General features: G+C 50.1%; 1 protein-coding gene across 1 annotated transcript; it reads right to left on the reverse strand.

The window, feature by feature from the left end:
- Positions 1 to 2,099: 2,099 nt before the first annotated feature.
- On the reverse strand, positions 2,100 to 25,686 carry Trib2 (tribbles pseudokinase 2). Its single transcript, XM_006976592.4, has 3 exons — positions 24,011 to 25,686; positions 18,656 to 18,948; positions 2,100 to 3,021 (listed from the first exon to the last, which is right to left on the reverse strand). The coding sequence occupies exons 1-3, from the start codon at positions 24,278 to 24,280 to the stop codon at positions 2,553 to 2,555; spliced, it is 1,032 nt and encodes a 343-aa protein (XP_006976654.2). The 5' UTR covers positions 24,281 to 25,686; the 3' UTR covers positions 2,100 to 2,552.
- Positions 25,687 to 26,004: the final 318 nt, after the last annotated feature.

Below are 26,004 nucleotides of genomic sequence, written 5' to 3' on the forward strand. Positions count from 1 at the left end.
AGGGGGCCAGCCCCTCTCGGCTGTCCTTCTGTTCTGAACAAGGTAGTCAATAGATGATTGTCTGGAAGCCTCATCTAGCCCTGGAAATCCACGGGTCTCAGAGACAAGGGTAATGGAGATATCAGTTGCTGGAGACTGGGTCTTCTTGGGTATTTCAAACTGAGCTGGGCTCGGTGTGGCTTTCTCCCCAGACAATCCACATGGGAGAAGGGGCTGAGCGGCAGAGTAACCCAGATAACTCTGGGGTGATTGTTGTACTCCCTGAGAACTCCTGGGCTCTGACATCACAGCCGGTGAAAAGGCATGAGACCAAACAGCTGCATGGCACAGGCGTCACCTCTGACATCCACGAGTTGTTTCCATTTTGACAAAGGGAACTTACTTGCCTGTCTGAGGAAACACACAGCTGTAAATGGAGCATGATTTATCCTCCTAGGAGCGATAGGGTGGGTGATCCTGAGCTGTTATATCTAGCTGAGCTAGCACGTGTCCCAATTCAATGACATAGTTAGCTCTGATGAATCCTGGCTTGACAGGAAAGAGTGTGTACGTAAGAAAAGAATAGAAGTCTTGCTTGGTGTGTGATGGCCACAGACACATTGGCAGAAAGAAAAATCATCTCCTAGACCCCAGGCTTTTAGTTAAATACGCACAATTTTATTGATTGAAGAGATTAGGACAAAAACATTAAACCAAATACAGGACAAAGCACCAGAGGCCATTGGTCCCCACCATGCATGTTACCGATCTTTCCTCCCACCCAGTGCTTGGAAAACAGGGAGAGGGAAGATACAAGGTCCTTCTTGCCGCAGCACCGTCTTCCGAATGTAAAAACCCCCTCTCTCTCTGTATCTTCCATTATCAAAATAGAATCAAGGGTAGATCCATGGCAGCTTTGTCTCCCGATTATGAACGGGGAAGCCAACCTGCTGGGGACAGGGGCTCCTGTGGAGCAGGCGTGAAGCATCCAAGAGTCCGCACACACATGCCACATACTAGGGTGAAGCACAGATTCAAGTAACATTTACACACTAGAGTCCACGTGTTACCCTACCCGAAAACAGGACCATTTCACAAAACATATGCAGGCAGTCAAACCCAAACGACTGAGGTACTGGGAACACAAATATTTATGCCAAAAGAGTTCTGTATCATACAGCAATAGAAAAGCCAGAATACAAAAGGAAAACATTTCGCCACTCGAAATCAAATGAGGCTACCTAGAAAGAGCCAAATGGAAGGTTATTCCAGGGACAGAAATACTCAAACAGGGGAACGAAATTATAAATGTTAACTACAGCATGTAACATGTCATCCCGTCGACCCGTAATTGAAGTACTGGCTTTAATACATCACAATGTGACATTTTCCTTAATAAATACAAGAGTTCTTGAAAATACAAAGGTGCGTATTGGGACAGAGAGCTGTTTTGTATTTATATCATCCCTTCTGTTCAAACCAGAGGGCTTTTTTCTAAGCCCAAAGGATCATTCTTAGCAGAGAAAAGGAAATAGCTGCCCTATATTTTATACACATGGGACAACCTGTCTCGTTTTTCTAGTTTCCCATAAAGCGAAAAACAAAACCTTGAGCTCAGCATCCTCATCGATGAGATCTGACTCCAGGAGCGCCCCCTGCCCTCTGGAAACCCTCACTCTCTTCAGAGCAGAAAGCTGCGTCTGCAGGGTGAACCCTCTTCCTTCGAAAGAACAAAACCCAGAAAGGAGTTGGATTTCTCTCTTTGCCTTTCTTCTTCCCCTGGACTGTGATAGGACATCTGGAAGTCTGACGGCTAATGGTTTCCGGCTACACAAACCGGCTGATGCCAGACAGATTGGCCCTCCCCCTCCCCCTCCCCCTCCAGGGAGCCAAGCATTAACATGTCACTTCCTAGCCAGACTAGGAAAATCATTTCTTTAGAAGAAATGAGTTGAGCAGTGTGAAATGAGAGGCGACAACTGGAACTTTCATTTTTCTTTTAGTTTAGCACCCAGGTTTCAGGTCAGTCTGTGTGCACCGAATTATTATTATTATTATTTTAAGTGAATCCCATTAATTAATACATAGGTGGTTGGCCTGTTTTTTTTTTTTTTAAAAAAAAAAAAAAAAGAAAAGAAAAGAAAGAAATCTTCGATCAATTGTCCCTTCCCTGAATCATAACAAGGAGTTAAATGCTAACAGTGCAATGCCAAGGTATTTGTTTGAGGCAGAAGAGTTTCCGTTCTATCCGAGATCTGCAGCTCTTTCTGAACAAAATGAAAAGTAGGGTCGATGAAGTAGCCCAACTGGCAAGGGGGACTCTCAGGCTACCCCAGGGAAGAGAAGCTTAGGGGAAGGGCTCCCGACCATCTAAACCCAACCCCCATCCCACACGTCTTGTTCCCATGCTAAGTGTTCGGTCAGCTCCTGGAAGGTATTCCTCCTCTGAACCCAGAAATGTGTAAATACGAGTGTCCGTCTTGCTTCCCAGCCAGGCCCCCTGCGTCCCAGAACTCCTTTCTGGGGGCCCTCTCTTGCTCCTGGTACCTGCTAAGTGTCCGTGGGCCTTAAGCTCAGTTAAAGAAAGGGTCCAAGTTCTCCTCCATGTTGACATCTGGCACCAGCTGGTCAGACGCCTCTTTAGCACCAAATCCCGAATTCGAGACGCTAAAATCTGTGGAAAACCAAGGATGGCCCAGAATCTCCTGCGAGGTCAGCCGCTCTGAGGGCTCCCGTCGCAGGATGCTTCGGATGAGGCACTTGGCCTTGGGCGACAGAGTTTCTGGAATGTTGAACTGGCCCCTGCGGATCTTACTAAAGAGGGAGCTGGGCTCAATGTCATGAAAAGGGTAACGCCCCACCAACATGGTGTATAGCATCACCCCCAGGCTCCACACGTCCGCGGCCTTGCCCGAATAACTGCCAGTGGTGTTCAAGATCTCTGGGCTGACGTACGCTGGGCATCCATGCTTGTCAGAGAGGGAATCGTCATCACCCCGGAGAATGTAAGCATCTTCCAGACTCTCCAGCTTGACCCGAGTCCTGCAGGAAAGAGAGAAGGACAGGAGCTCCTCAGGATGAGGGAAGACACATCTATTCATCTGTATATGAGGGCTGCCACTGTCCATCCATCCATCCATCTATCCATCCATCCATCCATCCATCCATCCATCCATCCATCCATTCATCCAACCAGCCAGATGTGACGCACAAGGTAGGATACTGAGGCTGGAGCTTTGAGCAATTTTCTTGAAGCTAAAAGAGCCGGGAAAGGGACAAGGATGCCTCAGTTTACCTTTTTGTTCTTTAGTCGCACCCAATGCTTCTCTTCAGGACATAGGCAACAAGCCAGAACCATTTCAGTATAAGCGGTCTCCACCACTCACTCCCTCTAAGCCCGGCATCCAAACATCAAGTTCATCTTCATTTCTAGATTTTTTCACCTGACCTGCTTGTCACATTTCCAAAGCCTGGGGTCCTTGTCCTGACACCCAGCACTAATTAGAGGTGTGTGATTCACATGTGACTGTGTGCCTAGGAAGATGGGTGTGATAACTGCAGCATGACCCAAGAGTGTTCTCAAACTAGTCATCCCGTCTTCCCCAGTGCACCCAGCTCTTCAAGAACTCTTGACCTTACGCATACGAATGTCTGAGTCCTAGATGTGCTGGAGGAGGTGGAGAGACGCTGCAGGTGAACTTGTGAGGCGCTAATGCCTAGTTTGCATCATCAGTGTGACAAGGCGCCATGGCGTCATCATTGGGTATAAAATACAGACACAGTAAAAAAAAACAAAACAAAACTAGGAAATAAGATGATGTCTTCCATCAGTCATGTTAAAAGAAATGAGATCGGAGTGCAAAACACAGTGCAGCCAAGCATGGTGGTACACGTCTGTAATCACAACACTTGGAAGGTAGAGGTAATGAGGATCGGGAGTTCAAGGTCAACCTGCGATACACAGCAAGTTGGAGGTCAGCCCGATCTGCGGGTGGTTCTCACTCACCACACTCTCGGAGTCCTGCTGAGACAGGGGCTTGGGAAAGTTGGAGCTGGAGTTGGGATTCACATCGTGTGTGTGTGTGTGTGTGTGTGTGTGTGTGTGTGTGTGTGTCCCCACATCTCCAAGTGCACGTATCTAGGCCTCAACCCTGCTTGAGTGGACAAGCCAGAGAACTCAAGTGAGCAAGCAAAAGTGTTCAGGCAGACTGCAGTGGGGTCACTTTGGTCCTCAGTCATAGCCTGTGACCCATAACCATCTTCCTTCCATCTTCCCCTCTTCCTCCTCCTGGTGTCTGTAGGTCTGAAAAACCACTGACAGTAGCTACTTAAGAAGAGCTACTAGGAGCTCTCTATAGTAGAGGGGGTGAGGAAAGATGGGTCGCTTCTGGGGTCTCCTGTGAACAGGTCAGGAAGTCTGAAAATCAAACAGTGATTGCCTTCCTGGACAGTGTGGTCTTTAGGAGTGAGGATCCCAGGCCAGGTTCCATCTCTCCCCAGCTTTGTGAGCCGGGTCACTTAATCCTCCTTCTCCTCAGCTTTGGAGAGGAGCCTTGGAGAAGGCAGTGGGTGTCTTTGTTTGGTTTTTGATTTTATCTTTTAATTTTAACGTAGTAACTTTTACATTAAGTAAAATTCAGCATAACCATTTTTTTTTTTTCCTGAGACAAATTTTTCTGTGTAAGCAGCTCTGGCCGTGCTGGAACTCGCTCTGTAGACCAGGCTGGTCTTGAACTCACAGAGATCCACCTGCCACTGCCTCCTGAGTTCTGGGATTAAAGATGTGTGCCACCACTGCCTGGCAATCATAACCATTTTTTGAGTGTTCATTTAGTTCACTCCCGTGACGCCCACTAATCAGCATGCATCCATCTGCACAAGGCTGCCTCGGTGTCCGCGCCAGGTCTAGCGTTCCCTAATGCACAGCAACACATATTCTCCTTCGCCATGTGCTCAGCTGTCTTCTAGAACAACCCCGGCCACAGGCATGTTTTTGAATGCTCCTGGAACTAACGGCCTATAAAACTAAGAAGGCTCTAGCTGTGTTAATCTGGAATTGAACTGATTAAAAACCAATCGTTCTTTCTCAGGCTTATTTCTCCTAATAGGAGGTGGCAGGTGGCAGTGACCCACTCACCAGCCTCACCAGATGTTCCAAGATGCCCGGAGAGGAGCTTCTGAGCCCAGGAGGCGGGCATCATGAGCCTCAGACTCAAGGGTTTCTTCCACTCTGCTTCATCCTTAAAGCTCTTGCCTAGTGGGGGACCAAACTGACCCCACCCCCCTTCCCCCAGCTTCCTTGGCTGGGCGGAAGAGTTGCTGTTTTTCACTATGAACTGCAGCTTTGGAAGTAATCTCTCTGTGTGAATGGCTGCCAGTTCAGGAGGCAGTGTTTAAGTCCTGGAGACAGAGGGTTCAGGCTGGGGCAGGATTGTCATCACAAAGCCCTCTAAGGAGTGTCTCGGGTCATCCACATGGAACCTTGTCTTGATTGCTGATTCCATGCCTGTGAACCTATCCTCTAAGCACAATCTGTCTGTGGCCCACACTCTTCTCCGTGCCTCCAAGGCAGTGTCTGGCTCAGTCCCGCTGAGGACCTCTGCCCATAATGTCTCCTGCTTAGAATGTTCTCCCCCTGTGGGTGGGTCTCTGCTTACATGAGTGGCATGAAGTACCCCCCGCAAAGCAGCCAGCCCCAGGTCTCCCATCAGCCTTGTCGATGATGCTCACTTCTGTCTGTATGGTTTGCTATTCAGAATCCATAAATCACTCAGTGGTTATCCTGGAGGACCCCTGGCTTCCTCGCCTCCTGGAGCTTGAACAAGTATAGCAGGGTCACTTTTAACACAGACAATAAGACCTACTGTGTGCTGCTGCTGTGGCTTACACCCCCCGGGCCACTGCTGCTGCCAAGTGGCTTACAGGAATGACTCAAACAGGTGTAACTCTGGAAGTTTCAGCCCTGTTGCAAAGGAACAGTGGCCCCCATTCTCTTATCTCGCTGGAGTTATGCAGAAATCAGGAGAAGCGCATGAACCAGGCATGTGTTGGGAGAAGGGGAGGTGAGCAGGATGTCAGGGAATGGACCCCTGGCTCCGCCTTGTCAGGAGGCAGCCTCTCATCTCTGCACTTTAAGCTAAGTCAAATCTCCAGATCTGTAGTCTGGTCCCTGCTTGCCTCTTGCACATCGCAACTGTACATTCTGATTCTTTTACTCCTGTCCCCACATTCACAGCATCCTGACCCCTCCTCTTCCTGGAGCCCCCATAATGAGGGCTTTAGACGGTGGCCAGGGCCACCACCTTGTCTCTCTCCCCCATCTCAAGACTGCTTAATGAATGCATCTGCTTAATGAATCAGGATAAAAAATTACTAAAACCACTTGCCTGGTGCTGAAGCTGGGATGCTCTTAGCCAGTCTACAGGAGGCTTCACCTTCCTATTAGGAAAGTGGTTCTCAACCTGTAGGCCATGACCCCTTTGGCAAACCTCCATCTTCAAAAATATTTACGTTACGATTCATCATCACCGTAGCAAAACTGCAGTCATGATGTAACAATGTAATGATTTTATGGTTGGGGGTCATCACAGCATGAGGAACTGTATTAGGAAGGTTGTAAACCATTGCTTTAGGAGCTAAGGCCACTTTAGGCAAGGTCTGGGAAGCAGCTGGGTTTCCCTGGCTCACCAGGTTCCCCATGTGCTGAAGCCAATGAGCTGTCCCAGGAACCAGGACAACCCAGACACAGTAACCAAGCACAAGCTGAAGTCAGCTTCAAGCTCAAGTTCACTCTTTAAAAATCACTAAGAACCAGTGTCAGATGTCATCTACATGCCTGATGCAAGCCAGGTGTTTATGTACCTGTGTCCTTACATGGTGGCATAAGCTACTATGTTGGATATACGATTCTTTTCTCTGTGAATCAGGAGCCCTAGGCCCAGGGCACAAGTCACAGCCAGTACACCTGGCTAGGCTGAAGGCGGCTGGTTGCTCACTGTTTCCACAGGGCAGATTCAGCCACCGACGCTCAGGACCACTCCAGAGTAAGGGAGGCTCCATCCAGGTGGGCAGAGCCAGGGTTTATTTCCCTCCATAGCCTCAGCGTCCACAGCAGGACAGGGAAGAGGGGACCAGCAGCCTGAAGACAGGACGGAGAAGAAATGCAGTCCCCCAAGGCACTTCCTAACCTTGCTCCTCCCCGGAACATCCTCGGCTTGTTTATATCACTCCTAACAAGGGTCGAGGCAAGCGGTCTGGATTCTATCTTTAAACACTGATCTTCCAGGATGTTCTCCGTGCGGTGGGGCAGAGGGAAGTGAGGCAGGAGCTAGGGCTTCAGCCTGAGGTCCTCTTGTGCAACCGCTGGAGCTACCCAGGCGCTCCACGCCTGACCCTCTCCTCTCGGAAATGGAGCTATGGCTGCTTCTTCTCCCAGGACCGTGCATGGGGAAGCCATGTTTGCAGCAGAGATGGAAGCAGACATGAATGAACAGGCTTCTTCTGAAGTCTCCTCAACAGTCTGGGGGGTCGGGGGGTGGGGATGATGAATTTCCCTGGCAGAGTCGATTTCCATAGAAACCAACAAGAGCATCTTCTGGGACCGGTGATTCCAATAGCCCACTAATCATTCAGGCATTTGGAAGACGTTCCGGAGCATTGACTACTCCGCTTGAGCTCCTAAACTAGGCACCGGGGATATGTCCATGACAAGGAAGGCAACAACCATTCGCTCTGATTTGCTGAGGATTGAGTGAAGTAATGCACCAGAGAGCCCGGCATGGCAGAACTGCCCATCACGTGGTGGCAGCCATATGGATCCTGTGGTTAACCTGAGACTCCCACCCTCAGCGGCAGAACCTAGTGTCTCAGGCAGGGGAGCAAGTATACATGCAAGCCTGGGCGGGGTGGGCCTAACGGAGAGGCTGTGCCCACGCCCTTCACTGGGACCTCTGCACTGGTACATGCCTCGCTGGAGATGCTCTTGCCTAGCATGTGCCCAGTTCAGCCCTGACCCTCCGGTCCTCGGGATGTGTGCACTGTGGGGGTGGAGGAGGTGGAGAGGGTTTATGAAGAAGATGGATTTCTGAAAGGGACAGTGGGGATTGACTGCACAGGACCAGAGAAGCTGGATCTCCCTGTGCCTGCTTCAGTCTGTCTCTGTCTCTGGCATAGGAAGGCAATTGCTTCTGACCTGAGGGATGAACAAGGATCACAAGAGGGCAGTCTGCGTACTCAATGATGGTCAGCCTAGTACCAGGCCTGTATCACCATAGCCCAGTGCCAGCTGAGGAAGCCAGGACCAGCAGAATGTGATGCCTCTCCCAGCATCTGTGGAGCATCAGGAGTCCCCCTCAAATTCCAGGTCCCCCTCACCTCTCCCCAGCACAGGCCCCAAAGCTCCTACAACTACCAGGTCCAGCTGGCAATGTAACCTCAGGCTCTTTCAATTGTTTCTCTCCCAAGAGACATGAACACATAACTACAGGCTACAAATGAGGGTTTTTCTGGCTTCTATATTCCTGAAGACTCTGCAGCTGTCAGCCTGCGACACTTCCTAGAGGACACCCTAACAATCAAAATGTGATGATAGGAAAAGCAGCGGTAACCATGCCCCACAGGCTAGAATAACCAGGTGCGGCCATTGTTCGGCCCGCCCTCTTACGTCTCATACCTACAACGAAAGACAGGGATTAGGCCACGCATAGTTTCTGACAAACAAGGAAACTGAGGAACAGAAAATTAAATACCCTAAGGCACACACAAGCTAACAGGGAAAAAAGTTGACTCTGAATGGAGGTTAGGAAGCTTCGAAGGTCACTGTCCTCCCCAAATACACCTTGGCACCGGGATCACAGAACAAAGGTGCTGAAGAACTATTCAAAGGCATCCTGCTGAGTGGGTGGAGACTTTATTCAGTACCAGACTTACTGACATACAAACCCATCACATGGGAAACTAATAGCCGTACATAGTTCATGATGTAGACAGAGGTGGATGGACCCACATACTCACTGAGGTACTAAAGGCCAAGGAGACTTGCCCAAGGGCCCCTGGCAAGTAAGAGCAGAGTTGAGATTCGAACTTGGGTTTTTATTTTTATTATTATTATTATTATTATTATTATTATTATTATTATTATTATTATTTTATTGTCAATCCTCTAATACAGTGGCCCATCTAAAACAGGAAACAAAACAAAACAACAAAAACAGTCCCAACCACAAGCCATGCTTTGCTTTGAGACCTTCAAGCCTCACCCTGAGCTCCTGGCAGGAAGAAGTGAGGACAGGGTGGGACAGGGTGGGGCTCAGTCAGTTCAGCAAAGTGGGCCAGATTGACGGGGACAGGAAATCCAGGGATAGGAGAGCATTCCTAGCTGCAGAAGAAGCCAGAGAGGGTTCTCAGTCTCTGGGTCCAGGCAGACTAAGGGCCAGGAGAAAAGGTCAGCTGCAGTGAGGCTGGCCTTGCTCTGTTCATCAAAGTGTGCCCTCTGTAATCCGGTGGTCTACTGTGCAAGAAAAAGGCCCACCCACTACAGTGAGCAGCAGCAGGAGGAGCCTGGGAAAGAGCCATTCAGCACTACAGGTAGCATGCATGGCTGGGGTTCTGCAGCCCCACCAGACCTGGGCAGGCTGCTACAGAGCACCAAACAATCCTTCACTCAATCTTGTTTCATGTACCTACAGAATTCCCCAGCAACCAACTGCAAGCCAGTTTTGCTCCCGGGCCGGGATCAGTGGCACTGTCCATCTCCCATCCAGAGCAGCTCGTAAGTGAGCAGGGCGGCAGCTGGTAGCTAGTCAAGAAAAAAAACCCTCCGTGGCGCACGACAGATGTCGTGCTCGGGGAGGCGGGGTGCCCGGGAAGCTAAGCCACCCGTGTCTATGCAGCACCCCACAACCTGGGCACTGGTTGTTTGCACCAATATCGGATGCACAAGACACTTGGAGAGACCCTGGCAGCTGAGAAAGGTAAAGGACCTGTCGGAACATAGCTGGGATGAGAAAGCCACCCGAGGAACACACCCACTGCCACTCAGCCTGCAGCAATGTGGGCACACCTCTGACTCACCGGGGCTACTGGACCCACAGGGGAAGCCGTTCCACCTGGAGTGCCGTTCTACCGCTCCTCCTCGGAAGATTCCACATAAGCCACAGCTTGCAGCCCGCAGGGCTTCATGACTCTGGTCACCATGGAAACAGACGGGGAAACCCGAGCGAGAACACAAAGCCGCCGCCCGCGCGCTGATGCTCTGCTCACCACTTGCTGGCTTCCCGCACTTAGAAGTAGCTCCGGAAGGATCTTTCCTACCCCGGATCAATCCATAGATGGATTCACGTCTCAGAAAAGCTTCTCCAGGGCCCGTGCTTGTGAGATTCCCCACACTGCTCAGGCTGAATCTCTACCTAGACAGTTCCTCTCTGAGCCTTGGTGCTGGGGAGAGGCCAGTGCCATGGGGGGGGGGGCACGTGACCATGCACTCCGGGGGGCCAGAAGAAGATGCCCCACCTGGCAGGCAGCCCAACAACCGGGGATCCCCACAGTTGGCTTTTAGCACAGACTCAGCCATCCCAGGGAAGCAGAGAGTCTGGTCCTGCTCTTGGCTTTAGTGCGGACATGTTTGGGATGTAGGGAAAAGAGCTCGGAACCCCACTGCCCCTGGTTGTCCTCCTCTACTCTGATTCCAGTGGTCTAGAAAAACCCATCAGTGGCTCTTCCTGGGCTTCAGGTCCAGGGTAAGATCAGGAGGTATATCCAAGGCCCTAGGTCCCTGTCAGTCTCAGCCTCATTACTGTTTCCCAGATGACTCCCCCCAGCAGCAACTTCCTCTTACAGATGGCTCTTTCCTCTCCACCCCTGCTGCTGGAATAGTGAACCTACCCATCCCACTGTCTTCCCCTTTATGGGCTTTTGTTTTGTTTTGTTTTTCCAGACAGGGTTTCTCTGTGCAGCCCTGGCTGTCCTGGAACTCACTCTATAGACCAAAGTGGCCTTGAACTCACAGAGATCCACCTGGCTCTGCCTCCCATGTGCTGGGATTAAAGGCGTGCGCCACCACCGCCCGGCTGGGCGTTCTTATACTGATGGCTGCCCCACCAACATCTAGTACTGCAGGCGGACATAGTAAAGTACTTAATAACACATTTGCAAGATCGTGTGATTTCAGAATCTAAACCCCTCTTCCTCCGGCCCCAACGTTCTTTTCTAGGAGCCTTAAAGAACTTACAAGTTATGTTTGGAACCCAGAGGAACTTCAAGCGGATTGGATTATTCCATCAGCTAGAAAAGCCCCCATGAGTGCTGGGAAAAACACATCTGTAAAGTGCTTCTATCCACACCGCCTTCTACCCCCCATTCAACACAGACAGGGAACTTTCTTAGAGTATCTGTGTTTCTTGGGTGTGAGGACTATTGATAGACACATCTTTTTCACCAACTGTCCCTCACCACACACCTAAAATGCTAAGTCCCTATCTGTGAAAGAAATGGACCACACCCCACGGAACAACAGGCCCGCCTGTGGTTTTACTTAACGGGTAGTACCATCTCTAAATGTCAAAAGTCCTCAGAAAACTGAGCTTCAGGTAGACCTGTCTGTCTGCACCACCTTGCAGCAGCAACCTTCAACTTCTTTATCTGGAAACGTACAAAGTCCCTCTGCTAAATGGGTTTAAGTGTGCTCATTCAAATACAGTGGTGTGAGATGGTTCAGTGGTTAAAGGCACTCGCTGTCACGCCCGATGAGTTCACTCCCCCAAATCCACATGGTATTAGGTGACAACCAGCTCCGACACATTGTCTTCTGATTTCTATACATGTGCCACTGCAGCAGCCATGTGCCTGAATGCACACGCATGCACGCACGCACGCACGCACGCGCACATATACACATGCGCACGTGCGCGCGTGCATGCACACAATAAATCTAAATAAACATGGTGAGTAATTAGAAGTCAATTAATTTAAGAACAGGTGTTAGGATAGAGTCAGTCTAATGCATGTAGCTCCTATAAAAACAAGACACTGGTCTCATTGGGCCCGGTAGTCTCCAGCATCTAGAAGTATCTGGTACATAACGTACTTAACAAGCATTCCTTGAACGATTAAATGAATCTCCAAGTTTTAGAGTGATGAAGTACAATGTCATTAGCCTGGAAGCAGTGATGACAATGGTATCATCAGGATCTGGCCATGCCACAGGCTCCATGCTGGGGGCTTTCCATGGAGCATCGTCTGCTCATTACAGAGAAGACATTATGCCATCATGGTGGTGCATGCCTGTAACCTCAGCACTAAGGAGACAGAGGCACAAGAATCATGGCTGGTTTGAGGCAAGCCAAGACTACATAGCAAGACACTATCTCAAAAAAGAGGAAAGGTGGGGTGCAGGGTGCAGGAGAGATGACTGAAAAGTTAAGAGCACTTAGTGGGTTTTTTTTTTTTTTTTTGCAGAGGACCTAAGTTCAGTTTCCAGCACATTATTTGGGTGGCTTACAACCACCTGTAAACTCTAGGGGAACCAACACTCTCTACTGGTGTCTGTGGGTACCGAAACATGTATCACACACACACACACACACACACACACACACACACACACACACACACACAAACCAACCTTGAGAAAAATGAGAGAGAAAGCTGGGATCATAGGACTAAGTGGAGGAACCAGGTCTTTCTCAGCGGCGTGCCAACTTCCTACTTGGCCAGGGTCTCACAGACTCTCCGGCCAGTTGACTGACTGAGCCTAACAAGTGAGGAGCCGCAAATCCTGCCAACGTATATCCAGGAGTTAGGTTGTTTCTAGGGGAAGAGCCCTGGGAGGAATGGTCAGTTCACACAGTGATGAGCAAAGCCCTTCCTAAATGAAATTGCAGTCTGCCCACCACAAGATCTTAAATAAGCTTTCCTGAGGCGTCAATCAGTAAACCAGGATGGCAGCAATGGGTTAATTTCTCATTCAATGTGCAACTTTGAAAATAGCTTTCTTTGAAAAGGTGTCTCCATGGGGATCCATAAGTTTTCTGGGCTCCCCTTCTAGGCAACGACCTACATTCAGATGATTTCTATTTATCCCTGACTCTCTCGTCTTATCGCTGGAATCCAATCTGAGCTGCTCCTATCCAAAAAAAGGAGATTCTCATTTATTCACCAAATAGCCATGCCGACCATATTCTGGGAGCCATGAATGAAAGGCCACGTCTGTCCCCAGAATGCTTGCCAGTCCAGCACCAGCAAGGACAAGACAACAGAGAACAGCTTAGTAAGAGGTATTTAGGTCAGGCCATGAGAACCGAGTAGGAAGGGCTAAGGAGATCATTCAGTCCGTATAGTGTTTGCTGAGCAAGCTTGAGAATCTGAGTTCTAATCCACGTAAAAACCCGAGGTAGCCGGGTATACTTAGAATCACAGGACTGGGAAGGTGAAGACAGGCAAATCCCAGGGACCAACTGCCAAGTCAGCCTGGCCTACTTGGTGAACCTTGGGTACCAGTGAGAGAACCTTATCTCTCAAAGCAACAACCAAACCAAACCAAACAAACAAACACAAAAAACAAGGTGGCTAGCTCCTGGCTTCTGGCTCCTGAAAAACAGCACCCAAAGTTGACCTTTGGCCTCCACAGGCACATGCACATATATGCATATACACTCACTCCCATGCACAAGAATAAAATAGGAGATGGGCTGCTACATCGGCGAAGGGGTGTATGGAAAAAAGACACCTCGCCATCCCAGGGAGCTGGTTAGGGGTACAACGGAAAGAGAACTTTGCCCAAGGGTTGGTATGGGCACAAGAACATATAATTGGTCTATGTAAAGATGCACATTCCCTGGAGGTTCTATCTCATCAAAGCTGAGAGAGAGAGAGAGAGAGAGAGAGAGAGAGAGAGAAGTTCCCTAAAATAGAGAACCTACGACTTGCAAAATTATATATAGCTATCAGTGAAAGAAAAGCTGAGGCTGGCCTCTGGAGATCGGATGCATGCCCTGAATCTTTTATTAGGTATAGAAACCTCAGTGGAGGTGGGGGCAACTTAAAGATCTAAAGGAAGAGTCGACACAGTCAGCAACACCTCTGAATGATGGTTTCAACCTCCACCGGTGGGGAAGGAGGAAGGCTTTCCCTAACAAGGAGGTGCAAGCTGGACCTCTCACACATGAAGCCCACCGGCATCCCCCATCCGCCTTCCCCATCCCGACAGCCACTGAGTGCCTACAGGGGGTCTCAGCGCCCAGCCTGCCGAGGCTGGCCCTCTGCAGATGATGACGACAGGCTTCCACAGCAGATGAAATGAAAGCAACCACCTTAAGAGATAAAGATCTCTGCACCAGAGCAGTAGCTCGTAAGAAGGAGGCAAGTTTCTGAGTTCACATGGGACATTTCTGTGCTGCGAGATGTAAACAGTGATCTGAGGTTAAGGGGTGGAGTCTGGGGGTGGCAAGAAGCCTTGTCCCAGGAGAAGAAGCCAGCTGGACAACACGGAAGGAAGGCCACTGCGGGAACAGTGTCCCACCACTTTGCTTAGCAGCCTGAGGATGCTCAGATATAAAGGAGTAGGGGAGAGCAGACATGGATGAAGCCAAGGCCAACGTTAGTCCCCTTCTTTCTACGAGGAAGGTCTTCCTAGTTCTATTTTATAGTCAAGGCCATCTGGACATACAGGTTCTACCAAGGCTAGATTTCCTAATAAGTGCAAGAGCAGGGGCTGGAACCCAGACAGCCCTTCAGGCTTACTTCTTCCAATATGCTAAGCAAGGAAGTAACCCAATATAACACAGGAAAATGGAGGCCAGGAGGTACCGGGGATCCCCTGTGGCAATGTGGGTAAATGTTCTTCCTTCTATCAGATTGGGGGAAGCCATGAAGGGTTCTGCAGGATTGAGGGGTGCCCCAGGCAAGTTCAATGAAGGCTGGGGATTCATGTCTTCAAAATGAGGCTCCGTGGTGGTGGGTCCTCAGAGTGAATACTGAAGAGGAGCTCTGCATTGCAGAAACACACCCCTTCTCCCAGTCTGGGGGGAAATCAACCTTACACGAGAAGGAACTACTCTCCTTAGCAGACAAGGCTTCATCCTTCATCCTTCACCAACCCACCAAGTCTTCTGGACTGTTCATGCACAACGACACTTTTTTTTTTTCAATGATTTCAAGTACAGCTGTCACATACTGAGTGTCTTCTCTGCACTTGAACCCCAGCATCATCTCACTGAATGCTAACCACCTTCCAGGGAAACGACGCTTAGGCCCGTCCTCTGGAGGAGGCTGCCACTTATAAACATGAAGAGGCAGTCAAGACCAGGACCTGATTCTAGAACTTAGACCAAAGCCAAAGGGAACCAGATGAAGCTGAGCTGTCGACGACCCAACAGAGCAGCAGCAGGTACACTGGCCTTGGGTCTGCATGTGACCTTGGGTGTCACCGAAAGGACACTGTGTTTATGAAGCCCTGTCACCTTCACTAAAGAATCTTCATAGATGGCTCTAGGTTCAGGCAAAGGTAGTCTTCAGCCCAAAGCCCACACAGAAGTCAGCTCTTGTTCTACATGAGTGATCTCAGTCACTTCTGCCACAGGATGCTTTACCTTCTACTATTCTTGGGGTCAGAGAAGACTGAGTCGGATGTGGTACCCATGCCTACGTACTTGGGTGGCTCAAGCCGAAGGATACTGAATTCTAAAGCAGCATGGCTATATTGTAAAACTGTCTCAAGAGGGAGAGTGGGTGGGAGAGAGGAGAGACTACTGTTGGAAAAAGTCAATGAGAAAGTCCTTCCCAGTTCGTTCAGGGCTGTTTCCATAGGGCCAGGGAAGAAAGGGTTAGAAATCAAAGGCTGCCTCTGGGTCACGGTCTAGTGTTCTGTAACATGAGGACAGCTACACTTCTTTGACTCACTTCATGAACCTTTACTTGCTGTGGGTGTGATCCTGGCATGTGCCACCCTGACACTCACTGATGCCTGACCAGGTCTCTGAAAGAAAGCTGCATCATGCAGAGCCCCTGGGAGACGGCAAGGGCATTGGAGGGCTCTGTGCTCTGGCAGATGGAGTTCTTGATGGCTGAGCTGGCTTCCTAGAGGCTCCTATCCACCTTCTGCTCTTTCTTGGTGTTAACGCTGAGACCTCAACAGTCCTGCTTTTATAGACACTGGCTACAAAAATGCACATGGGCTGGGATATAGCTCAATGGTGGGGTGCTTGCCATAGTGTACAAAAAGTTTGTTCTGCGGTTACACACACACACACACACACACACACACACACACACACACACACACTAATCCTTCCCTCTCCATCTTTACAAAGAATTAAGTAAGCTGACCTACAACCGTATAGCAAGAGGTCAATCAACACTGCGTCTTACTTTTGTAGCTGAACGGACAGTAAAGAGGATATCTTTGGCCAATCCATATTCATCTTCCAAATGAGAACACCCAAAGAGGCAGAACTATGTAGGCTAAAACTGAAGAAGAGCCAGGCCATGGTGGTGGCGCATACCTTTAATCCCAGCACTCGGGAGGCAGAGCCAGGTGGATCTCTGTGAGTTCCAGGCCAGCCTGGGCTACAGAGTGAGTTCCAGGGCAGGCACCAAAACTACACAGAGAAACCCTGTCTCAGAAAAAAGAAAAAAAAAAATGAAGAAGAATGAAGAGCCACCATGGAAAAGCCATGGCAACATAAGGAGGATAAACATGAGGTAAAGGGAGGGCACCCCAAGGTCATAAAGATGATTAACGATTATTGTTAATAATAATAAAGGACCAATCACCTGTGTTGGAGTATCTGAGCTAAAGAAGGGAAAAGGTAAGAATTGCCCACATTCTAATCTTAGGGGAGCCTGTGTCTTCACTTCCTTAAAAACAAAAGAGAAAAGAAAAGGTGAAGCCATTTCAATAAAAGACCAGGACATTAGCTGGCAGAGTTGCCAGTACCCACCCAGCCCACGTGTAAACATATGCAAAGGAGAAGCAACCTTTACGGGCATAGGAAGGCCGGGAGCTTAATGTGTGTTGTATGCACAGCTGGATTATTAAACACCCATGAAATTATTCCGTTTGGGTTAAGTAACAACAGGCCCCTTTCCTTCACTAAAGCCCCAAGTGCTTGCCAGACATTAAGTCCCCAATTAGTTCAAACCATGAAGGAGAAAATAAACAAACAGGGAGAGAGAGAGAGAGAGAGAGAGAGAGAGAGAGAGAGAGAGGAGAAGAAGAAGAAGGAGGAGGAGGAGGTGAAGGGAGAGAGAGAAAAGAAGAAAGAAGGAAGGAGGGGGAGAAAGAAAGAGAGAGAGAGAGAGAGAGAAAGAAAGAAAGAAAGAAAAAGAAAGAAAGAAAGAAAGAAAGAAAGAAAGAAAGAAAGAAAGAAAGAAAGAAAGAAAGAAAGAAAGAAAGAAAGAAAGAAAGAAAATAGAAATCACTAGATCTGGCGCATGGAGACAAGAACAATGGATTTCTGTAAACAATGGTGTGAAAATATCACAGGGCACTGAGCTGGATGTCAAAGAAAAGAAAAAGCAGAAAGGTCTGCCCCCAAGGTCTGTGTGATCTACAGAGGGTACCAAAGAAATGTCAGCAGGGTGAGGGGTGAAGGAAGGGGACCAGACTGCCATCAGATGGCCTAGCTGAAAGCCTTGAGATGACCCCTGCCCTCTTCTCCAGTCCAGAATGACCAAGCTCAAGACGTGGGCCTCCATGGCCTCCGGTGCGGGGATCCTCTTAAACACATCTCGAAGCACAAAGAACAAGTGAATGATGATGCTCTAGAGGCATGGCCTGCCTCTCTCTAAGAAAGTTCATTCTTAAAAGGAAGTTTTACGAGCGAAGAGAAAGCTGGGCTCTGGCCAGGCTGCTTAAATGGAACCTGATGAGTTGATGGTACATCCATGAAGCCCAGACGCCTGTGTCTTAAGTACATGCTTCTTGAGATAGTCAGGCCTCCGTGGTGCACAAGCTCACACCATCCATTCCTCACCCGGCAAGCCAGTCCTTCCCATATTGCCCAGCATAGGCTTTTCTCACCTTAACTCCTTTCTTGGTTCTTCAAGACATAGTTAGAGCTGACAGTCCTCCCCCCCCCCCGCCCCCCCCCCCCCACACAGGAGCAGGGACTCATCTCTAGCTATTTTACAGATCTGGTGTCTATTTCTGACATTCACTACCAAGACTCTGCGCCACACCTACTACATTCATAAGAAACAGTGACTGAAGGAGCGAAAGGACTATAAACAGGATCCTCCAGGTAGCGAGTGTTCTGACGGCATGGTTCCTTCATACACCTGCCTTTGTTAACTCTGAAACTGCCACACTGGCTTGCAGCCTCCTTGAGATTTCATCACACCAACCCCACACATTCAGCAGGTCACAGACTTACCAGCCCCGTCCCCTCGCCTCTGAACATCTCACGACAGGAGTAATGGCTCCTCGTTTGCCAAAGGCACTGGGGGACACCACAACATTCTCTCTTTGTTCTCCTTGCCTTAACCCCTCACTTGGACAACAGACAGCAGAACAAGCTCCCTGCAGATGCAGAGGGAGACGCTCTATCAAAGCACAAAACACGCGCGCATGCACACACACACACACACACACACACACACACACACACACACGCACACACGCACACACGCGCACGCACGCACGCACGCATGCACGCATCTGGATGGGCTGAGCCACACTCACCTCTCTTCATCCTTGAAGATGAATTTCCGCAGCTTGAGGTCACGCAGCACCAGCCCTCCATCGTGGCAGTGGGCCACGGCCGAGGCAATCTGGTAGAACAGTCGGGCTGCCTCCTCCTCCCTCAGCTTCTTGCAAGTGCGGACAAAGGAATGCATGTCTCCATAGCTCCGCTCAAAGAACACGTAGGCTTTGGTCTCTCCGAGGAGGATTTCTGTGATTTGGTTGATGTTGCTGTGGGCAGACAGGCAGAAACAGGGGGCCAGGGACTCCTGGTAGCAGCTGATCTCAAACACCTAGGACAGAATTTGACAAGACCCCGGTCAGCAGCCGCGCCTCCTACGACCCAAACCGCAGAACGCTGAAGCCTCCCACATGGCTTGTGCTTTGACAGGGCATCTACAGAGTATGAAACTTAGACCTCAAGCACACCAGTTCTGCCTGCTACAGTAGAGCGCAGAACAAATCTCTTGACTGCTCTGAACCTCCAAATCTTTGGCACAAAATGGGTATATGAAACTTGATCCAATATTGAGGGGATTCAAGGGAAAAATGAAGGAGATAAAAAAATGCTAAGTTTTATTGTTCAGACTGTGTGTGTGTGTGTGTGTGTCTATCTGTCTGTCTGTGTCTGTGTGTCTGTGTTTGTCTGTGTATGGAGGCCAGAGGTCAACCTCAGGTATGACTCCTCAGGAAACTACACACAGGATCTTTCACTGGTCTTGGACCCAGATAGCCCTGGAATCTTTCTGGCCCTGTCTTGGAGCATGCAACACCACACTTAGCTTTTTAAATGTGAGTGCCAGGGATCAAAGTCAGGTCCGCATGCTTGTACGACCAGTACTTGACTACCTGAGCGAGTACCTAAGCCCAAAGTGTTATTATTCTTCCCTACAGACAACATTTACAGAAGGAAAAAAAGACTAGAAGAAAAATAATTCTAGAAAAAAAAATCAAGTGACCCCTGGACAAAGACAAACATCTATTTAATTCTTTTAAATGCACCAAAAATGTACACAAATGAACAACTAATTCATTATATATCTAGACTGTCCTCAGTAGTTCTCCATGTGGGATGAATTAATTCATTTTACAGACGCGCAAACTGAGGCCAAGGAAACCAGCTTAAACTCCTGCCCCCAGTGGCAGCGTTAGGAATAGCACACAGGCCTCCTCCGTGGGGGAATCAGGCTGGCTTCCCCTTTCCCTCCACAGATCTCTAACTCAATGAATCAATTATGCAATGATTTTCTATGAATCAGAGTTAGCCTGTGAAATGCCACCTCACTGTTGCTTAAAAAAGAAAAATGCACCATCAATACCTTCTGAACAGACCTAAGGAGGAACGAACACAACAGATTAAAATTTTGAGGATAGTTAGGGGAGCTTTTCATTCATTTCAAAGCCTATACTTAGCTATACCCGCACCTAAGAGCGGAGTGGGGTTTCCCTTGCTCTGGGGGCGGGGAGGCTACTTGGAAGTGGTCTGGGGTAGGTGAGGGGGCATTTCATTTAAAAGCAGGCCTAGCAGGAACTCCAGCTTGTCTTCGGTGGCAGCAGTGAGCTCCTGTCAGTGGGTCCCAGGTGAGACCCCATCCTCAGGATTTGGAGTGTGGCGGGAGAAATCCACTGTCATCTCGGGATTGACTGCCGCTCTGGCGGGGCCACCATTCATCCGACCAGGATGGCTAAGGCACACCAAGAACCTCCCTCTTTGTAAACTCAACACCCTGACCTAGACACCACAACCTTCTGTGGGTCCCCTGCTCCCACCCAGGAAGCTCCGTCTCTCTTCTCTTTGCTGAGGAGGCTCAGTCTCAAGCGCATGTGCTATCTTAGAATCCCTTGAAGGGATTCCTGGGCCTTCTGCAGCCCAGGCAGAAATACAGGCTGCCATGTAAAAATCCAGGAGTTAAGTAATTGAGCATTAAACAACAACAACAACAACAACAACAATAAAACCTGTGAGTCAAACAGGGACGAGCACCTCAAGGGGGCTGGTGCTAACCGGCTGAGGAAGCAAAGTCAACAGTCAGGCTGTGAATGAGCCATAATGAGGTATCTCAGGAAAGTGGCCCAGCTGTTGCCACGACACCCTCGAATTTAAGAATGAATGCTTCAAACCTCCCCGGAGACCACAAATCACACCCAGATATTGTCAAAGGATGACCTCAGAGCAGTGACCTCAGAGGCCCGCTCAATTAGGAATCTGAAATGCTTGAGTCAACCTTAGCACAGACTGCAGGGCCACAGAACCAGGGAAGCCTCAGCAGTTTCATCGAGGAACACACACACACACACACACACACACACACACACACACAGAGGCTAATGTCAACAGGCTGCATTATGTAACAAGCTCGATCTGCTCTGAAGGGCCAGGCTGTGGGTTCTGTCGCCAGGGCCTACAGTTCTAATTATTTATAATACACTTCCTGTTTCCAGTTGCCTTTAAAAAAATAACAACAATAATAAAACAAAACAACCTTTTGCTCAGCATGGTTAGCCTGCAATCCACAGTACAGCTGAAAAGCTGAATGGACAGAGAATTAAATGAAAATACCACACAAATTCATGGTAGCTTTCCAGTGTGGCCATACCCTTGGCAGGAGAGTTGAAAAACTGCAAAATGGTGGACAGAAAAGGAAAAACTAAAAGATTTGCTTACGTTTTCCTAAACGGGAAGGAGCCAAACTTTTATTAGTGGCTATAACAGGCATTTATAGGCTGGGACTGGTATTTAAACCATCATCCTCAAGTGCAAAAAAATCAAGCCATGAGCCTGGATGCCAGGTCCTTTGAAATGTTTAATTGGGAGCCTTGGTTATATAATGTGACAGTTCAGATAAGGCCCTAGGATCAGGCCACATTCATCATGTCTGGGGGGAAAAAAAAATGCCCATTCTGCCAGGATAGTAATTATGTCATTCTGCACAGTAGCTACAGGGATTGTGTGAAAACAGCTAAACAATCCTTAAAGATCCGCCCCTCCTTTGGCTAACTAAAGTAGGCACGTGGAGACAATAACCAGGCTGAGGAATTTTGCTTATGTCCCTGGAAGTTCTCCCCTGCATCCCCCTCCCACAAAAGAATGTCCCACAGAACCCTCTGCAGCGTCTTTCCCAGTAAACACAACCTTCCTGTTTCATCTGCTCTGGCCCTTTCTCCTGCAAGAACACCTAGCTAAGGAACAGGAACCCCATGCTAAGACATCAAAAGGAGGTGGCTTCAGCGTGGTAGCAAGCTAAAAAAAAAAAAAAAAAGCTCCACAGTGTGTCGATTGGGGGCGGTTAATAGCATCACCCTCACAAAACTCTCCTGGAGAGTCTGGCCCACAGCGAGGCTTGTGGAAGTCACCCACGTCACCCCGGGTAAGAAGGCAGGAGAACAGAAGCTGCCGGGCTGTAAAGGGGTGACCCCTGTCAAGCAGAACAATGATACTGCACTTAAATCCACTTGCAGCCACGCTGTAATTGGTGAGGGGCTGATTCCATCTCTGCAATAACTAAACCAGCAGATTAAGTACAGTTTGGGGCCAGGGAGCGAGTCTGCAAATGACACTCTGAGGTCAGCTTACAGTGAAATATGTCTTGAAGGATCTGAAATGAGAAAGAACAGAGGCCAGAGACGAGCCTGGTTTTAAACAAAGAAATAATAGCAAGATGCTCCTGCAGAAATTGGCAGCAGACTCTCTTTACTTAAAAAAAAAATCATCTCTCTAGCCTTTGGGAGGAAAAAAAAAATAGTAAAATGCTGTACTGGAGTTGAGCGGAAGGAGGGGGCACGCTTACTGCCATGATGGAGCATATTTCATAGGAGGATGACAGCTCGGTGGGATTCATTCATTTCGAAGGATGACTGTCCTATTGTGCAGTGTGCAGGGCTCCCCCTGCATCAGGCTCCGAGTTGCCTACTGATGTCAGTGCTTTAGCTGGGCATCGTTGCTCTTCATCACAGTAACTTGGAGAAGATCCAAGATCCCCCCCCCCCCCCCACCCAACGCTTAGTACATGCAAAAAGCAATATTTAAAGAGTCTTTGGTTTCCTCTAAGTTCAGAAATAATCTCAAAACTGCCTGGAGATCTTCACCCACCCGGGTTTTTTTTTTTCCCCCCCCCCAAGGAAGGAAGCGCTCCAATTCAGCACGAAGTAAGGCGATTTCACAAAGCAGCCAGTGATTAATGAGGAAAAGTGCAATACAGAATTTGTAGCACAGATGTGCACAGTACCCATTTCAAAGGCAGCACGGAACCCCACTTCCCCCTGAAGAAATAAATAAATAAAACGACAGGGGAAAAAAAAAAGCCCTAAATTTTAGCGGTAATGTATTCTTGATCTACATCCAATTCTCGGTAGCACTGCTCTCCACTGCTGTAGGAACCCGACTTTAGTCAAATGTTTTGTTACTATTCCTCCTCGAGCCCCATGTCTGGCACTTGGGGAGCGCACACAAAGACACACAGACACACAGAGACACAAACCGGTCACTGTTCAGGGTCAAAGACAAAAAGGAAATTCAAGTACCCTTCTTGGTATTAGCACAGGGGGGTTCCAAAGGGCAGTCTCTAAACAGGCAAAGGTGTTGTTGCGGGGGGTGGGGGTGGGAGGTGGCGGGGGGTTGCTGGGGGTGCAGCAACAGGGGTGTGCAGGCAGGGAATCTGAAGATGCGAAGAAACCTAGACAAAAAGACAGACCCAAAGGATTCCTTGTCCTCCCAAAAGTGCGCAAGGGGTTGATTTCCATCACAACCTTCCTTTCCAGGGTTTAGGCAGAAGAAAGGGCTTTAAAACTCCTTTTCCCCCTTTAGAGCCTTGGGCTCAGCCAGAGGGGACAGTTTTTGTGTCTCTTTGAAAGGGCACCTTTGGAACAAAGGTTTAGCACCTGCAGGCTCCTAAGAACAATGGCTACAAAAGGAACCAAGTGAGCGACGTCTGAAAACCAACCGGGGATTCCCTAGTCCTTGCAGGGAGGGGATGGGGCTCGACCTAGAGAGAAATCCCCGGGTAAGGGTACCCGACCCGGTGCACCGGGGCTCCACCAACCTCCTAGGGCACGCGTGTCCGTGCCCCGGCTCAGACTCGCAGCCCTCCCTCCCCGGCTTTCCCTAAAACGCCCCCGCTGCAGCCCGCCCCATTGTCTGAAACGGTCTAAAAACTTCGCAACTAGTCGAACGTGGACAGACACACAAATAAACCCATTTAACAAGGCCACGCGTAATGATCCCCCGAACCTCCCGCCCCTGGACTCGAGGGCTCCACGACCTTCCTCCCGGTCCCGGCCCCTGCCAAAGGACCTCGGATGATTTTTTTTTTTTTTTTTTTTTTTTTTTTAAAGCAAAAGCAATGCCGGACTGGTTACCTTGCACACCAGCTCCTCTCCGCTGTGCAGATGCACAGCGCGGAAAACGTGGTCTCCCTCCAGAGGCTCCAACAGTAAGTATTTCCCGATGCAAGAAACGCAATGCGACAAGTTCGGAGTCTCGGGCGGGCTCGGAGAGCCAAGGTTCGGGCTGAAACTCTGGCTGGGCTCAGCGGACCTTATAGACGACAGCTCTTCGAAATCCTGGGTTTTGTTCCGCGATCTCCCATATCTCGCTATTGTGATAGGGGTAGACCTGTGAATGTTCATGAGTGTGGGGATCGCACACGGCAAAACAAACAAACCGAAAAACCCGCTGGAGAGATGGATGAGCCGCGGCTGCAGGCGCCTGGGTGCCACCGACTTAAAAAAGGATCAAAAGGGGAGGAAGAGTTAGGAACTAGCCCCCGGATGGGCGCCGCAGGGCAGGTCCCCGGCTGCGAGCCCCGCTCCCAGGGGGTGCTCGCTGTGCGGACAACTCGGGTCCTTTTGTTACCCCGAAGCCGCCAGCGCGGTGCAGAACCGCGCTCTGGAGTCCGTGGGTCTCCGTTCACAGCGTGGATCTGGACAAATGAGCGTGCCTCCGGCGTGCGGAGCTGCAGCGCCGGGATCCCGAGCGATCCCCAGCTGAGGAGGATCCGCAGACCGGGCGGAGGAGCCCTGCGTGGAGTTTGTGCAGTCTTCAGGGAGCGCGCGGCGCCGGCTCGCCCTCCACGCGTTAGAAACCAAACAAAAAGGAAATAAGCACCAGTCTACCGGCTCACGCCGCGCGGCAGCCAGAATCCGCGCTGCACCCCCCCTTTTTTTGGTGGAAAGGGTGGGGGGCGTGGAAGGGGGGTGCTAGAGAGGGCAGATACCTAAGTCTTAACTGTAGATGGCGTCTGAGGCTTTTCCAAAAAATCGCAGCGCTCTAAAAAAAAAAAAAGTAGACAGGAAAAAAAAAAGCAAAATAGCAAAGGAGCATTTAACTTGGAGCGGTCCGCGGTGCCAACAAAAGATTGCAAAAGCTGAGCAGGGAATGCTGGAGTCGGGCAGGCACAGGTACGGCGGCGACAAAGCCCAAGGCTGAGCCCCGCGCGCGCGGTCAGCACTGGCTCCCGCTGTCGCGGCTCGCTCACGTCCCGGATCCTCCTCCGAATGAAGCGAGAAGTGCAGGCGGTGACCTGGGCGGACCAGCGGTCTCTGTGTCCCCGGCAGGAGCTTCCGGGGGTCCTGCAGGAGCTGGCAGCAGATGCTCCCCGGACCCTGCCAACCTGCGGCGTTCCTTTCCCGTTGCACAACTGGGTCTTGAGCCTTGGAAGAATTTGCAAGCCACTCTCGTCTTCCGATGCCTTGCGACCAAATTGCACGGCGGGGTTTGTTCGGGAGGAAAAAATTAAAATCGACGGCTTTTCTTCCTTTATTATTATTTTTTTTTCTTGCCACCCAGAAGTAGGAGAGGATGGTGTATTTAAAAATTAAAGGGGATGGCCACGGCGCCCTAGGCCAATCCCGGCGCTCAGCACGCCCGCATCCCCGGGCGAGGCGGTATTAATAGTTACTTACGTGGCCGGGGATCTCGGAGCGAGCCCGGCTGTGTGTGCGCGTGTGTGTGCGCGCGCGCCCCGCTCGCTCGCTCGCTCGCGCTCGGTCTCCCCATTCAATGTCACCGACACATTTCCTCTGAGCCCCCGCCCTCGTCGCCGGCCCCGCCCCACCCGCGCCCCGGCCCCTGTCATTGAGCCGGGCGCCCATCAATCAGCGGCGCCGCTACCAGTGCGCGCTCGACTCTCCAGCGCCCGCGGGCGGCCAGGGCAGCTGCCTTCACCCCTGCAGCGCCCGAGCCCCGGGCGCCGGCCTCGCCCCTGGAAGGCTCGGCCAGGCTCGAGGTAAACAGTGCTTTATATCCTTCCGCGGTCCCAGGGCTCTGGGCACGCCTGGCCTGCTGCGCGCGCTGCTGAGCTAGGGATGCTGGGCTGTGTATCTACCTACCCCGCCGGCGCGCAACCACGGCA

Source organism: Peromyscus maniculatus, chromosome 22, assembly GCF_049852395.1.
Source record: "Peromyscus maniculatus bairdii isolate BWxNUB_F1_BW_parent chromosome 22, HU_Pman_BW_mat_3.1, whole genome shotgun sequence".
Taxonomy (NCBI): domain Eukaryota; kingdom Metazoa; phylum Chordata; class Mammalia; order Rodentia; family Cricetidae; genus Peromyscus; species Peromyscus maniculatus.

Bases quoted from the DNA above. Each gene is read 5' to 3' on its own strand.
- Trib2 (XM_006976592.4), bottom strand. From the start codon at position 24,280: ATGAACATTCACAGGTCTACCCCTATCACAATAGCGAGATATGGGAGA. The intron at 18,949-24,010 runs GTAACCAGTCCG...ATTCTGTCCTAG, and splicing joins GAGAGGAGCTGGTGTGCAAG to GTGTTTGAGATCAGCTGCTA. The intron at 3,022-18,655 runs GTGAGTGTGGCT...TCTTTCCTGCAG, and splicing joins ATCTTCAAGGATGAAGAGAG to GACTCGGGTCAAGCTGGAGA.